Genomic DNA, 16,679 nt, shown 5'->3' with positions numbered 1-16,679 from the left:
AGGACGGGAACGAAACCGTGAAGCTGGTGCTAGCTATGAGTACAAATATTGACTTAACATTGACACCTGTCTACTTCAGCTTGCCACTTCTCTCCTTGTTGTGTGGGATGGTTGTTTACAGCGCATGCAGTTTCCGGTAAACTTCATAGTGTCGAACTGGCGCGTTACATGCGTCACGTCCAAATATTAGCAAGTACTTAAAGTTCAGAACTTCAACAGAGTCCACGCCTCCAGCAAGCAGTCGCTCCTCAATGGCCAAAGGGCCTACCTAGGTCCTTTGTAGGAAGTAGAACAACGGGTTCACACCCATTTCTTAATGTAAGTATTGCTCCTTGCAATTTGTGGTTACAGGTTTCTGATTATTTGTTTACGTCCTTTCAGTTGGTTACGTGGCGTGAAGAACACCTGGATCATGGAGTGAAAGGATGATTTAAAAAGCGGTTATGACTTAAAAACTTTGGAAATACATTTTGAAGTCTTTGTACCTTCTTAATATGTCACAGCTACAGTTCATGTGTCTGATGAAATCTTGGCCAAACATTTCTTTCCATTATTTAAAGCATGTAGGCTTCAAGCTTTTGAAGTGACACCGCTGGTCTGATTGCAAATGTTTTGAATTGCTACTAAAAAACAAAAAAAAAGTCCCCTTCGAGTTTCATGTCCTTCAGTTTCTGTCGTTTCTCATTCATTGTTTTTGGAAGCAGTTTGACCCAGGTCTGACTGGTGTTGGTGGTAAATGTAGACTGTCGGTCTGCCTGCGTGCTGTGAGCGGTGTGGGTGGCGGATCAAGGACACGACAGCTGTTGTGCGATTGCATTATGCACGTCTAATTGCACCACAGTTGCCATTTACCAGATCTTTGACTGATTTATGCTTTCTGTTTGGAAGAGAACAAAATGTGAGAGCTTGATTTAAAGACGTCGCTTCTCTTCTGTTTGTCACAAGGATGAGATCGCAGCAGCTAGCGAACAGCGGTACCACAAACCCAGTTGTCATGTTGAGCTCTGCTCGTTTGATTATATATTCATAGCAGAAGGCTGCAGATCTGAATATCTCATGCTCTGCCAGAAAGATATTTCCCCACAATTTAAATTCAAGGGCAGAACTCTGGGAAACATGCCATGAATCTGAAATAATGTCTTAAATCACTAACTACCAACGCATTAACCCATCTGTACAAAGGATGACTAAAATTAGCCATCGGGAGACATCTTTTTGAGCATTTCCACATTACCGCCATATATAAAAAGGTTCCTAATCTAAATTCCATCACCCAATCGAAAGGGACATCTTTGATTTCCGTCACTAATTTATTTGCCTCGACCTCCGTTGTCACGTGTTGACACGCTCTTTGAACCTGCCACTGACAGCAGCGTCCTTGTCCTTGTCGTGCCTCCCTTTAGGTCGATACCTGCGCCTGAAAATGTTCCGCGAGGATCATGGCTCCTGGATGACCATGTTCTTCAGCACCATCCTCTTCCTCTTCATCTTCTCGCACATCTACAACCTCTTCCTGCTGATGTCTGGAGGCATGGGGTGAGACCTTTAATCTCTTTTTGTTTCTTCATTTGGCCCCATTTCCTCCCCCTCCACACACCTCATCTGTTAGGACGATAAGTGTGCTTCCGTTCAGGTTGCTTGATTGATTTTTTTTTTTTTTTTTTTTTTAACGACTCGCCTGAAGAGAGACTCGATATCGGTCTCACTAATCAGCCCAGACTTTAAATCACTTGCAGGAATATGTGAAACAAGATTGGTTAATCCCGAAAAAAATAAAATAAAAATCACCTCCAGAGCATGCATGTATTTTCAAATGATCATGCTTAGTTCCTTTGATACCTCTCTGGCACAAAGCAGTATTTTGGGAGATTTTAAATAAAAAATAAAATAAAATGTGTTGCCTGCTAACCCAGATTTTTACCTGCTGGGAAACTGCCATGTGCACAGCGAAGCTTGACACCCGCACATCAGGCTCATGACAGGAATCCGTTTATGCATTTGCAACGTGTCCATCCAAAGGAAAGAAAACATGCCCTTGTAGTCAGCCAGTCAGACTGAAGGTCAAAGCCAGATGATTTACTGCCTCGCTCCTTTGCGTTGCATAAAAAGCCCAGGACCAAACATTGTGGCAGGTGTCTCTCCAGGTACAAGCTGTCAAAAAAACAGCAGAGGCCGGGATTGTAATGGGATCTATCCGTACCTTTGTGTTTGTTTGTTGTTTTTTTTATTATTTCTTTCCCCATACTAACAGGAAGCCTCGGATATTTATAAGGTACAGACAAATGAAGGATGTTACCTTACAGGCGTGTTTTTGTTACAAATATATATATATATTTTATTTTTTTTCTATGACCAGAGGGATGAGTTTGTATAATCAGGCCATCTGTCACTCTGGCCAGCTCCGTGACACCGGCATCCATCTCATTCTTTCTCTCTAGTTGGCCAGGAAAAAGGGAAGCGAGGGGGGCAGGTCTGCTGGGACGATGGATGCTGCTCGCTCGGGGAAAAGTTACATTTGCCAGTTGCACTTAGTGCTTCTGTCACAAAGAGGATTCCTTTTTATCTCGATGCATGCTCCTATTTCAGCCGTGAAATGTCAAGGAAAAGACAAAAAAAACAATAGAAACAGACCCACTTTTAAACTGATGCTGCATTTCTTTTAAGAGGGTTTCATTCAGCGACACCCAGAAAACCGTTAACCATGGAGGTTTACAGTGTCTTGCAGAAATAGTCATAGCTCCTGAACCTTTTCAGAGTTTGAAATGTGTTGCTATAAAAATGCAAAGCTCAACATATCTCGCTGGGCAATGGCAGAAAACCTGAGCCAGTCAGTGCAGAACCACCTGTCTCTGCAGTTACAGCTGCAACTCCTTTCTTTGTCAAATTGCTCCAGCAGAGGCACATTTAAATGGAGAGAGTCACTGAACATCAGTTGGCAACTCTTGCCATAGTTTCTCAATAGAACCAAGTCTGGCCTTTGACTGGGATACTTTAACACACCTGTACTCGATACCAAGGGTGTTTTAACACCTGATAGTCCAGTAGACTCTGTCTGATTGGGGACCAAAATTGCAATATTTGTTACATCTTCAGCTGATGCGGTTTGCTTTCACACTTCACAAACCAAACCCTTTCAGCAACCCATTTCCCCCCTCCTGAAGACGAGATGAAAAGCTCTGAAGAAGACACCGCAACAACTCCTTTCTTCATAAAATGAAAAGAAGGATGGAGAGGTGCCAGATGTTAGCGGTTGTAGGATATTGTCTTTTGTTTGGTAAAAATCCAGTAGCAATAGGTACACACATTTGTTCTGGTTGCTCAACATGTCCAGGCTTTCAGTCTATGGATTTAGCGCCACTCTGTGATTTGGTCAAAACTTGGGATATTCATCTATCGCGTATGAATGTGTGTGTGAATTGGTGAATGACTGTATTTAGTATAAAGCGTCCTAGAGTCCTCTGGACTTGATAAAGCGCTATACAAGTACAGGCCATTTACCAACTGAATGCTCCTTCAAACTTCAAGACTTTATCCCTTATTTGTCTCACATGTCCCTCGGTCTTTTATCTTTTATTTTTCTGATTCTTCTGTCACATAAAATGGCAACGAAATATTAAGGTTTGTGATTGTAATGTGGCAAGATGTGAGCACTTCTACATTTCTGTTCTTGAACACTTTCACAGGGAAACAGTCTCATTTATAATATTCCGATATGCATGTATTGTATCATCTGTCACAGAAGGCACAACGAAGCAAGAACCAAACTACTGAACGTAAAGTGACAAGGCACTAAGAGCAGCAACACCCGTGTAGCTCTCTTTGCAAAGACAGATGGCGCTGTTGTAAAGCAAGAGGACCCGCCACCTCCGAGAGCAGCGGGCTCCTCTCTGCAATGTGCTCTCACCCACACCTCCCTCCACCTCCTGTTCCCATCTCTCCCCTCTCCGCCCGTCCTCGCGCCGCTCCAACAGATTGTCCGCCCAGGACTCGGACCCTGCCAAGAGCCATTAGCGCTCACATCTCTGTTCAAGACCGACACGTAAGAGCAGCGTCCTGGCAGAGGGTGGACGCTGCCCTGTGGAAAAGACTGGCTCTAAGCTGCAGCGGCATTAATGCAGCAGAGTGAGCTAAAAGGTGATGGAGGGAGGGAGGGAGGGAGGGAGGGAGGGATGGAGAACAAGGGCTCCAGCTCTGATGATGCGGTGAAACTTAAGTCTTTTGATCTGCGTCCAAACCCCATTTGCATCCCTCTCCTCTCTTGTCCGGCCGGCTTCCGCCGCAGCCCAAGGCGAAACCATTGTAGTTTTTGTCACAGCCCAAAGAAAAAGTAGAATATCCCTTTGTTGCTGCAGCAGTGCCTCTATGGGAATTAGTGCTGCTTGAGCTCATTGATCTATCTATTGTGGAGTATTTATTTATTTTAGCCGCCAGTGGTTGGTATTGGTACACACATTCTCCTCAACACACACATACTGTTCAAGTTGCAGGAATATGTTTATGTGTGGGTGGCGAGATAGAACGGGACGGATTGGGTTTGTGTCTGTAACCCCTCTGTCTCCCAGGCCTGATGCTGTCTACCCAGCGGCCGCCCTGCGCTCATTAATATGCTTTCATTTTCTCTGACCTTTCATTTGGACTTGAGCGTGATTTAATTAAACCCAGAGATACATGCACAGGGAAAAGAAGATCAACCGTGCCGGCACCGGGGCAGCAAACATTCACCGATAAGAGATTGTGTATCTTTTTGGATGACAAGTATTTATTCCTGCTTAGCGATGTAAAAAGGATTCATCAGGGTCTGTTATCGCTGAGCACAAAGAGATTTTCAGCCTGTGTAATTATTCACATGTAGGGCCAATATTTGCATAGCCACTTCTGGGTCAACACCAACTACCTGCTCCTTGGCTTATGTCATAGCGGATTGTGGGGGCGGAAAAGACGTCCGATCTCAGTGACGGCCTGGGAACTGTAATCCGCACTTGTTACCAAATCCTGACATCTGGACTATTTGCATTTTAATGCAACTGTCAGATTAGTAGGCCGCTGTTTGTGTGAAACCGCAGGAGTGTGACCGCCCAGGGAGTTTGCCGGCGCTACATGAATGTTCCGTCACACCGCTCGATCCCATTCCGCCGCCTTACGGTACCATTGCCAGCCAAAATCAGCCCCTAATTAGGTGGTGTTATTTAATTAAGATGGCCCTGTGTGTGGTGCATATATTAATCAAGGCTAATTTGGAGGAAAACAGGACAGAAAGTGTGTGAACGCAGAAGGACAGAGGGGAGTTGGGAAGTTTGAGTGGATCTAAGACTTGGGAGTAGGGCACGGGCGATTGAAGTGATGTTCTGTTGAAATGTTATGAACAATTAATTCCTTGTCTGCAGAGATGAGTCTGTTGTAGGTTGAAAGTATACATCCAGCTCATGTGACAAGACGGAACATGACATTGGGTGATCAGGAACAAAACAAGAGTTTCTCAATATCTTGGAACAAACTAGGAATCCCAATAAATAATTCACCAATCATGAACTCTGTTTAAAGAAACGGCAAACAAACCTGAAATTATTTGTAAAAGTCTATTTAAATAAAGTAAAATGAAGCCATTTCTCCAAAAGAAACTTTAAAAAGTCAGACTGCAGTTTGCTAAAGCACACAAGGACTAACACCACTGTTTCATCCATTTTCTGTTCACCGTTTGTCCCGAGAGGCGGGTTCACCCTGGACAGGTCGCCAGTCTGTCGCTGGGCAACACAGAGACATACAGGACACACAACCATTCACACACACACTCACACCTAGGGAGAATTTAGAGAGACCAATTAACCTGACAGTCATGTTTTTGGACTGTGGGAGGAAGCCGGAGAACCCAGAGAGAACCCACCATGCACAGGCAGAACATGCAAACTCCATGCAGAAAGACCCCGGGACGGGAATCGAACCCAGGACCTTCTTGCTGCAAGACAGCAACTCTACCAACTGCACCACTGTGAAGCCCCACTGTTTCATTTGGAGGACAAACTGGGTTGATTGTAAGCCTGGGGACACCGTCCCAGCTGTGAAGCATGGGGGTGGCTGCATCATGTCATGGGGTTGTAATGCTGCAGGAGAAAATGGTGCACTTCATAAAGTAGATGCCATAAGATGTAGAGACAACAGTCAAAGTTCAAGCTTGGGGGTTAATGGGTCTTCCAAATGGACGAGGACCATACAACCAGAGTAGTTGTACGTTTTACACACAAAGACAACTGGTGTTAACGGCCTCCTGCCTTTATTTCTGCTTTAAATAATAATTAACTTCTTTGCAAAGAGTCACCCAGTACAAATGTGACAACATTTGAAAGGTCCTTAAAGCGTCCATCAGATAAACCACCACAATGTGTTTGAGAGAGTTGTTTACACTGCCAACCTGAGAGGGGCCTTATTAGTGTTACCAGCTTTTATTATTTTTTCAAAAAGCACCTAGCAACAAATTTGGTAACGTCTTCTTCAAAAATACATTATTATTATCAAAGGGAAATTTAATTGAAAACTGATCTGTAAGCATTTAGACTTTTTATTTTATTTTTTTTATTTTTTTTACCTTGTTTCTCAACAAGCAGGAGGTGTGGCAGTGGACTCTTCCCCCATCCCAAAACACTCACAGGTAGACCAGTCTTCTCACAGCAGTCCCTCCCAGCTGCAGTACAAGCAGACAGTCACTTTTCCACTGGCTACTGTTGTTGTGCTTCTGGACTTCTAAGTGGACCACAAAGTTATGAAGCCAAATATAAAAATAAAAAAAATTAAATAAAACCCTAGGAAGGACAGCCGAAAAGCTACTTTCTCTTCTTTGAAGTTGGCAGTACTCAGTCCAACTAATCTGGATTTAGAATAAATAAGGTAACCTTTTAGCAGAACCTTACTTCAAACATCACAAACTATACTTAAAGCTGTCTGATTCTTATTCTTGCGATTAATTTCCACAATGCAGATCTGTCGGCACGGGAGGGAAGAGCTGCAAGCTGAATGGATTGTGGGCTGCAGAGAGTGGAAGCGTTTAATGAGGAGCAGAGAGTGTTGGATGTGGCATTTTGACTGCAGTGCTCGCCTGAGCGGGATTAGACCCCACTGTATAAGTGTATTTGTCTTTGTTTGGATGATCCTTTGTGCTACATGTGTGCTAGTCCCTCCTCGTCTGTCTGTTTGCTTGTCTGGCGCTAAGCTGGGCTAATGCCGTGGACAAAGGGCTAAATAAATAGCATGTTGCGGTATTCACATGCCTCCTGTTGCACTGCTCCCTACACAAGGCACGTGTTTGGAACAGTGATTCCTGTGAGTTGTATTTTTATTTTTATTTTTGTGTGTGTGTGTGTGTGTGCGTGTGTGTGAAATGGGTGAATAGCACGCTGTTAGCTTAGAAACATGTGACAGATTTGTGTAATTTTTGCTGTGCTGCTTTTATCTCATGGTAAACAAGCCGTCATATTGGTTAAAATCGTTGCTTGGATCCGTTTTTGTGTAATTTCTTACACCAATCGCTGAAACACTTTAAGCTCCAAGGTCCACATGTATGATGTTGTTGTTTTTTTAATGTTATGTTATGTTAGGTTTCACCATATGTTCAAAAAACATAATGGTGAAACTAACATGAATGGTGTCTATTCAGTATGTTTTTTAATGTTTGTGTTTATGCAACAAGCTCAAGGGCCTACAGAGCAACAATCCCAACACAGAGCTGGCTGGCTTGTTTTTTCTTCCTTTCTTTCCTTCTCTCTTCCTTTCTTTTTATTTTTTTTTATTTTTAATAAATCCCTGTCTAGGATGCTGCTGCTGCTGCTGGACAGATGGCTGCGAGCTGCAGTCCTCAACCGCGTCCACATCTCCTCCCAGGATAAAAACTGTTTTCTCCAGTTCTAAAATCCACACTCGTGCTCTACGTCTTGTCCGTGTTAAATATAAATCATCGGCACTACGAGCGTTGCAAATGCCCCCACTCTCTGGCTTTGCAATCGTTCGCGCTGGCTGCGATATTGATGGTCTGTCCTGACCTTTTGCAGGGCCTTCTATTAATAAAAAAAATAAAAATAAACAGGCGATCATAGCGCGTCAATAAAAATAAATCGCTAGTTGCGCCCCTCAATTGAGTTTTTTTTTTTTTTTTTTTAATTTCCGTCTCGTACCGATATGAAAATTGATGGCAGGTTGCAAACCCACAGTACATCTTTAGCACGGCTCGCGCCCACGCGTTCTCTCCACGCTCACGTCCTGCTGGTGTTTTTTTTTTATTTCACACTCCTACACATCCACGTTACGTTTGGTGTGGGAAAATGACTCATCACTGTGGCCTCCGCGTTTGATGAGGCATTAGTTGAAAGTCTTCCACTTAAAGGAGTCATTTGCTCTTCACTGGAAGAGAGTTGAGTGAAATATGAAGCAGGGAGGTACGGGCTTTTCTCTTTTTTTTTTTTTTTTCCCCTGCTTTTGTCCTGGGATAGAAATGATCAACGTCAGTGAACACAGCATCACCCATAGCTTGATTTCTAAAAGAAAGTTGCCTTTACGCAATTAACTGTACAACCTTGGCAGCAGAGGAAAAAAAATACAAGTATTACATTCATGTTTTGGAGATGAATGTACGATAAAATTCGACGTTTCGAGCTTAACCTCATCAAAAAATATACCTGCAGTGTTGCTTCGATTCTTTTGTGCATGTTTGAGAAATTTGCTTCAACTCCTCACAGAGCAGCCCTCTCCCATGACTGCCCCGCTCTGCTCCTTCAAACTAGCCAGCAGCAATTAGCAAACACCTCGTGAATTTGTTATACAAGCTACGTCTCGGTGAAATGCTGGTAAAAAAAAAAAAAGTTAATCAAGGCTAATAGAGGAGTGCTGTTCTAATGACTTCCTGAAGGAGAAAGCTTTTAAAGAGATATAATCCCAATTTCAAGGCATTAAATGGCAAAATCTAATTTCTTTTAAGTTATATTTGATTGACTCAGCACTTTTATAACAACTGAAGGTAACATCCTTACTTGATAGTGCTATAAAATGCCACTATGTGCCTAGGAAATATATAATACTGCGCCTTTAAACCATGCGACAAGTGGTGCAGAGAATACCTTTATGAACGATGGTTTTATACGTTAGAGAATATTGCAAATGATCTTCTATCTATCTGTTTATGTGACCGGACAATCTGCCACTGGCATCTTTTGGAAGTAATATACGCTCAGATCAGCAGCCGGTCTTGGTGCTTGACACTTCAAAAAGCCCTCTGCTGCCCGTGTCCATACAGCTGCTGACCATGCTGGACGTCCTGGCAACAGAGATGTTTAGGAGGGAGCTGGTAAACTGATTGGGACTCTGCCAGTCCATCCTGAACAGAGCCATGCCAGCTGGATGGGACGCATCTGTCCATATGCAGATCAAGTACATCAAATTCCCGTACACTGCAGTTGAATGTAGTCATGTCAGAGCAAAACCTGCAGGGAGAGTTGTGTATTTCTTTTCTAATGATGCGATCGCCTTAATATAAAAAACAATCTGTATTTTTTTTTTCCTGTTCAAAATAAAGTGACCTGTAGACCAGTTTAGGCGTATGCTGGTTAAATTACAATTTTTACTGAATGCAGTTTTCCGTCTCATCACAGATTTGTATGAAGCCGCTGATTAAGATGTGGACCGATACAAATTCAACTATGGGTTGACCGTTGCTATCGTCACAGTGTGCAGTCGTCACCTGTCAGTCCGCCACTTCTCGCTTCTCCGCAGATCAAAAGTGGACAGTAGCTTTGCCGAGGCAGATATATCTGATGTAGCTGATTTATTGGTGCACACCGGATTTTCAAGAGTTTCTGCGTCCGCCATTTTTTTGTAGGAAATCTGTGCTTTTGTTCACAAAAGTCCCGTGTTCCTATGCAAGATGTACTGCTTGCAAACCGCCCTTTAAGATTTTGTTTTATTTTTTCAGAGGAAATGATATCTTAGGAGATGAAACAGTCACTCCACCAACAGCATAGCCGGTTTTATTACCGCTGGAGGAAAAGCTAAGATTGGTTGTTGTAACAAAAGCCTGGAAAGTCTGAAGAGAACTGGAGAAATACTATTCATTTGCAGAACTAACATTTCAAGTAACGTTTCAGAATAAATGTTTGAAAGGACTTTGTAAAGCACACTGGGGTTTTTAAGGTTGCCGTAGCAGGGATGCTTGCTTTGTGAAGTCTAATAATAAAGTTGCTACGCTATTTCTGAAAGTCACAGCATCACACCAGAAAAATTATAGGTTTGAGTGAGTAACAGAGCTGGACAATAGGCAGTGCTGAGTAGGAATTGCCATCACAATATTATTGCATAGAATATCACAAAGGAGAGCTTTGGAATGCAATATTAGTTAAGTTGAAGTGTTTAAGGTGGCAATATTGTATTTGTCCAGCTGAATGGACTTTTTTTGCTCTTTATATTCACGCCTGATTTAGATATTGGTGCAGCCATACAAACTTTAGAACATAAATCTGAAGAAAATACAGATACTCTGTAGATTTTCTATACAGATATGATATATATATCTATATCTACATATATAGATATATATAAAAAACTGATTTAGGTTTACTTAAGTGTGTAACTTACAACAAAATCATGATGATCTCAACTCTTCACCTGTGGGTACATCAGCAGCGATCACTTTGGTTTCTGTTCCTTTTAGTGTGCGTTATGGTTTCTCCTCGCCTGACCACACACCTGCTAAAGTCACAGGAAATGACCACACACCTGCACAAAATGTTCTTAGCATTTCTGAACCCTTTTTTTCTTACCACGCCAAAAACTGCTTGGGGTTCTTCACAAACCCTGAAAGTGTATTTGAAGTGTTCTGTCACCAAAATCCCAGGTTTGGCAACAGCTTTCAAATTCCACTGCAACGTTAATACAGAAAACCGTCGGCTGTCAGTGTTATCATTCAGCTCATTATCATTTCTTCTGTGCTATTAAAAACAGGAATTAAGAATTTCAGCTTTTCTCGTTTGTCTTTTTACTTGTTCTACTTGGATTTTTAAACCATCTTGTTTCTTCTAAGCTAACTTTATAAAGTCCGTCTTCCCCTTTTACTGTTTTCTTTTGTCTCATTTGGTGGTGTCGGTTTTCGTGCGCTGTTGTCCACGACACAAGTGACGTCATGCTAAACGCTTTAAGTATTTTTTTTTTTTTTATAAAAGCAAGAATTAATTGCCTGTGTGGGATTTTGCTGCAGATATGAGCATCTGTACAAGCAAACTGTACGTAGTTGGACAGATAGATTAGATGCCGCTTTCTTGCTCTTTCAATTGAAAACACCTACAAAAGTAGATTTGACCAATTTCCAGCCTGACTGGCCATTCTGAGGCATTCTGGGGGTTTTTCCAGTCAGTAAATATCAAAGTGCTAACAAGCATGAACACTCAAAAGTAGCTTTTCAATATCAGTGAAGTGCTTAAAGGATGAACTCAAAGGAAGCACAAAAGGTGTAAAAAGCTTTTCAAGACGACGCTGTACTTTCTGTGGATCAATAAATATTGAACGCCTGCGTCACGAAGGCCCAAAAACTCTTGAAACCTTTGAACTCTGGTTATTATAGTTTTCAAATCGTAATTTGCGGAAACCGGCATCAATTCGAATCCACAACTGAAAATCTAAGCTAAACTCTGGACGTCGGGAGTCGATGCATTTCACATGTAAACGAAGATAATAAAGAGACCGACGTGCTTCCGATGACGTGCACATGCTGCCGGGTTCGATATAATCAGGTAAACAAGCGGATGTGAGAAATAACCGTGAGACCAAAGGAGAGGATTTATTTTGAGTGCAAGCTGGAGGACTGGCTGGGAAACGGGGAGCAGGTGGTGAAATGGGAAAGAGGAAAAACAAGGATACCTGAGGACATGCGGTTTCTGACCAGGGCTACAGTAAGGAGGCGAGAAGCAAGACACCCACTGAATAACTAAGAGAAGAACTAACAGAAACATTGTAAACCTAGAGAACAAAACTCATTACGCCAGAACACAGAGTGACCTTCGGGGTAAGTGGAAAAGCCGAAGCCCCAGAACCTGTCCGACTCGGACCGAGACGGACAGGTATTCTGTTCCAGAGATTTTAAAAATACTTTCAGCATGCCCCCCCCCCCTTTGTACCTTCACAGTATTGCATACATTATGCAAGACAATGTAACAACTTGTTCATGAAACGTTTCCTGTCCCTCTCCACCAGATTCCTCAAATAGCCGGGGAATCTGCAGGCTGCCTTCTCCGGGTGCACAGCGTGTCAAACCTTGAAGTGGATGTGCTTCAGCGCCATAAGACCACACCGGGGTTGGCCAGAACTGAGGCTGCAGCTCACACCGGCTCACTAGAGCCGGACAACAGATTTTGATTTTAAAATAAAAATAATCAAAAAATCCCTGGTCTGATGTAGGGATTCACAGATGTAAAAATTTGAGCTGATATCCAAAATAATATTGTTGTTATGGAACCAATATTTACACACACACACACACACATATATATATATATACATATATATATAACAACTACATGCTTCTCTGCTTCAGTCAAGCTCCCCATAATCTCCTGTGCTGCATTACAATCGCTGGTGTATCGATACTAGTGCACTGAGAGCGACGCTTCAGCTTCAGATTCCGTTTTGAGATTTTATTCCATTTTTTCGTGTTGTAGCTTTTCAGCTCTACCTAAACAAACACAAACGCACACAAAGCATGTACCGTAATAAATGTGTTTTGTAGAAAGCTGTAAACGTTCTCCAAATTCTGTCCTGGGTTTCAACAAAGCAATTCAAAGGAAAAAGACCACAAAAACACTCGAAGGTCAGAGATCAGATGTTTCATCAAACTTAAATAAAAAAGAAAAAATATATATATATATATATCAGTATCAAAATATGAGCAGTACTGGTCGTGTGTCTTCTTGGTATCGGATCGATATCGAGATATGCAGTGTGGCTCACTGCTACTGTTTGTCCTCTCAATTAGTCAGAAGGATTTAAAAATTAATCTGAGTAACTCTATTTCACTTGCACTTGTGCTATCAAGCCCTGTCTTGATGCACCGCCTGCTTGCCACCAGGGGCCAAGCACAAAAGGGACGATTAATATTTTCTCATTTAAACTCTAGCAAGTAAGCAAGTAAGGTTTATTTATAAAGCACTTTTCACACACACAAAATCACAAAGCACTACACAACAAAAATAGTTGAAATAGTAGACACCAGAGCAGGGATCTTAGGATTGAAGCGATGCTAGAGAGGCCTTCCAACCTCAAAACGTCCGAATATCATTAGCGTCAGGAAAATAGCTGGTCAGCAACTCGGAAGCAAATTCTTTGGTGGAATTAATTCCTCCGAATGCTTTGCGTCCTTTGTGGAAAATCTCTATATAGCAAAAAGTGTTATGTTGTGAAGGCTGCATAGAGGCTTTTAAACTCACGACGACGATGGAAAAGGAAGGGCTTGATATAATGCTGTATGTAAAAGCGCCTGGAGAAATTTAGGAGTGATGTACTTAATCAGCAGTAGTTCTAATAACTTATTTGGCCGATTCTGGGGTGGGAGATGGAGCTATCGGCCTTTAAGTCATCTTTAGAGATGGCAAAGCGATATTAAAAAAGGTCTTTATTGGCGACTTTATGTTTCCTGGTAAGCACCGTTGTAAAACTCTTCCTGTGTTAGGCGCCGTAGTGCACAGGAAAGAGACGGGCAACGCATTTCAATGTGGAGCCAGCCAAGGTCGCAATTTAATGTTCTGAATGAGTTCAGCTTTTTACAGGGCAGAGGAGGTCACTCAGTCGCTACAGTCACTAAATCACTGCCAGTCTCTGACAGAGAAAACAGGTTTATAAAAGCTGGGATGCCTCATATGCCCAAAGAGACGGTGGGGGGGGGGAAAAAATAAAAATCTATAAATATATATTTATATAATAAGGCAATTTTATGACTCAGAGCATTGAAAGCTCTCTTAGCATTAAATTTGAAGTCCTTTATCTTCAACAAAACTGAGTAGATACGACTGAGGAAAAGGATTTGCAGATTTTAACAATGTAATGTGAAATAAATTTCATTTAAAAAAATCGTGTAAGGGGTAAGACCTTTATTATTTCTCCAAATATTTTGTGTTGCATTCAAATGCTTATATTTTATAAGAGTATGAAAACAAAGCAAATCAAGAAGAACATCTTTTAAAACTTGCTGGGAGGAATCAATCGCATCGCAGTTTAAGCTGCGTCGCTTCCAACCAAGCTGCTCTAAAATGCAGTAAATCTTTTTTTTTTCTTTTTTTTAAATATTCTAACAAAATCAAAGCGCTCCAGTTCTAATCCGACGGGGGTCACTTTCTGAACTCCGTAACTCCGCGTCCTCTTGCATCGTGTCAGTCCTTCCTCACTTTTATGACAGAACGGGACGAGACGGAAAGGCGTCGCGCGTCCTTGGACATAATGTCCGAACAAGTGTGGGGAGACCTGATAAAATTCCTCCGAGGGGTCAGAGCCGCCCGAGTCGGCCCCCGCATAGCAACCGACTCCCAGATTAGGCCACGGGAACCATTTAGAGCTGATTATTCATGGTGCTACTGTACTGATGCTTCACGACACTGAAATCTCTCATTAGGTCATCCAGCTCTAAAGGCCATTAAATTTTCAGTCGACATGAATAACTCAGAAGTGCTCTGCCTCTGATCATGCGGTACGACGACACTCCCTTCTTTTCCCCAAACTCATCATAGGTGCTCTGAAAAGCAGAGTGGGGAGAGGGACGATATTAAAACCCCCTCTCTGACTATTGGAGTAATAATATTTGGTCAATTAAATATGCGAGAAGGGCAGCGGGGTATTTCTTTCTTTCTTTATTTTAAGATTTAAAGGCCCTTGCGTGTGGTGCCAGACAGCATTTTCAGAAGTATCGATTAGAATTGTGCTGCGGGTAAATGACTCCCAACGGGATCTCCTTGGAAACTGGAGCGGAGCCAACCCACTGTGTGTGCGTGTGTGTGTGTGTGTGTGTCTAACCGACTTAATGCAGATATAAATCGCCATTCCAATCAAGGCCGTTTTTATTTGCTGGTTTAACCGAGGCTATGCGTCACCTGCAGGGCTGCACATTTTGCTCGATAAGATCCTGTCAAATACGCTTGGACGTATGCTGCGAAATTTAACTGGATTTATGTTTTCGGACGAGAAGATTCCCCCCCCCCCATGGTTTGAGGTGAACTTTAGAGCTGATTATTCATGGGTATTGGATGATTATACACTCAAAACAGTTCAGATCGTGACGCGGTGTCGTGATCTGAGGTTTTTAGTGCCTTGTAAATGTTTACATTCAATTTGTAATGTGCGTTTGTTTTCCTTTTCCACTCTGTTGGTTGATGAAATTTCGCACATGGCTATTTTTTTTATTTTTTTTATTCTCTTCCAGGAAAAAAAATGTTCCATGAGGAGAAAGGAAACAAAACAAAACTAAAGTTTCAATCTTTTTTTTTTTTTTTTTTTTTACTTTTATGTGACATTTGTTGTTGAGAGAAAATTTTAATTCTGTCCGACTTTTGCAGTTTGCTAACTAGCCTCAAAACGTTCAGCCATGAGACCAACATTGAACCTTTTCTGACCCACATTTAAAACTACTTCCTGTAGTGGGAAGCGACAGCATCATGCTGTGGTAAGCTTGGTCAGATTTGTTCAGCTAAATTCCATCTACCTCACAACCCCCACACTTCTTTGTTTGGGTCTGTCAATTAAGAAAAAAAAAAAAAAACAATATGTGTTCACTTTTTCCTACTCTTTTTCAAATTGGAAAGTAGTGGTAAGCTAATTATTTTTTGGAAATGGATACACATGCACTTCTATTGATTGCTTGCTTTCTTGTATTTTAAAAACTTGTGTGAAAATCCCAAAAAATAAACCCAGTATATCACATTAACACGATGCATTTGTCAGTGCGGTGCATGAAACAAGATTTAAACTTGCTGAGGAGATTTTCTCCACATTTCAGGTGAGAACAGCCGTTCATCTTTAGCTTGCCAGAATTTGGCTAGAATAACTTTATTCTGCCTGTGCCACTTGCATAATGCACTACTGGCATTACTAATAATAATAATAAAAACTTAATTCATTCTGCTCCATCAGTGAATATATGTTGTCTCCACTGTGTTCCAGCAGCTGAGTAAGAAAACAACAAACCAGGAATAAAATGGTATCATATGGAAGCATGAGTTCTGGAAATAAGCTCTGATTGTAGCCAAGACTTTCCCGAAGCTTTGAGTGCAATGAGGAATCATTTCAGCGTTCGCTCGCGGCCACAAAATGACCTCGAAAAAGAAAGATGAATGGAACCATTGACTTCAAATATGACCTCTTGAAAGCACAGCCCGAGCTTCCATCCATCGTCATCTATTATATCCACGAGTGTGACCTGCTGGGGCGGCGGGGGTAGCGGGGCGGGTTGCGGGGGTTTATTAGGCTGGCGCCCACCTGTTCTCCTTCAGCTCCTAAGACACTAGCTGCCAGAAGATCAAACGGGGCTCGTCGCCCCCCCAAACCCCTCCGCACATCCCTCCTCTTCTTCTCCTCTCCCTGGCAAGTTCCATATAGAAAAGGCGACTGACCCACTTTCCCTCCCTCCTGAGCCATTACCTGGAGAAAATGGAGTGATGTAGCGTGGGATGTGT

At 42.2% G+C, this 16,679-nt stretch overlaps 1 protein-coding gene across 2 annotated transcripts in view; it reads left to right on the top strand.

Moving 5' to 3' along the window:
* The window catches only part of tmem117 (transmembrane protein 117), a 50,949-nt gene that overhangs the window by 17,596 nt on the left and 16,674 nt on the right, over positions 1 to 16,679 (top strand). For both annotated transcript variants that reach the window (XM_044124122.1, XM_044124124.1), the window contains exon 3: positions 1,404 to 1,536. In XM_044124122.1, the coding sequence (XP_043980057.1) occupies positions 1,404 to 1,536 (133 nt within the window). The remainder of the gene's footprint in view (positions 1 to 1,403; positions 1,537 to 16,679) is intronic.

This window comes from Gambusia affinis, linkage group LG08, assembly GCF_019740435.1.
Source record: "Gambusia affinis linkage group LG08, SWU_Gaff_1.0, whole genome shotgun sequence".
Classification (NCBI taxonomy): domain Eukaryota; kingdom Metazoa; phylum Chordata; class Actinopteri; order Cyprinodontiformes; family Poeciliidae; genus Gambusia; species Gambusia affinis.
The sequence above is the reverse complement of the archived record's forward strand: the minus strand, read 5'-3'. Positions and strand labels throughout refer to the sequence as shown.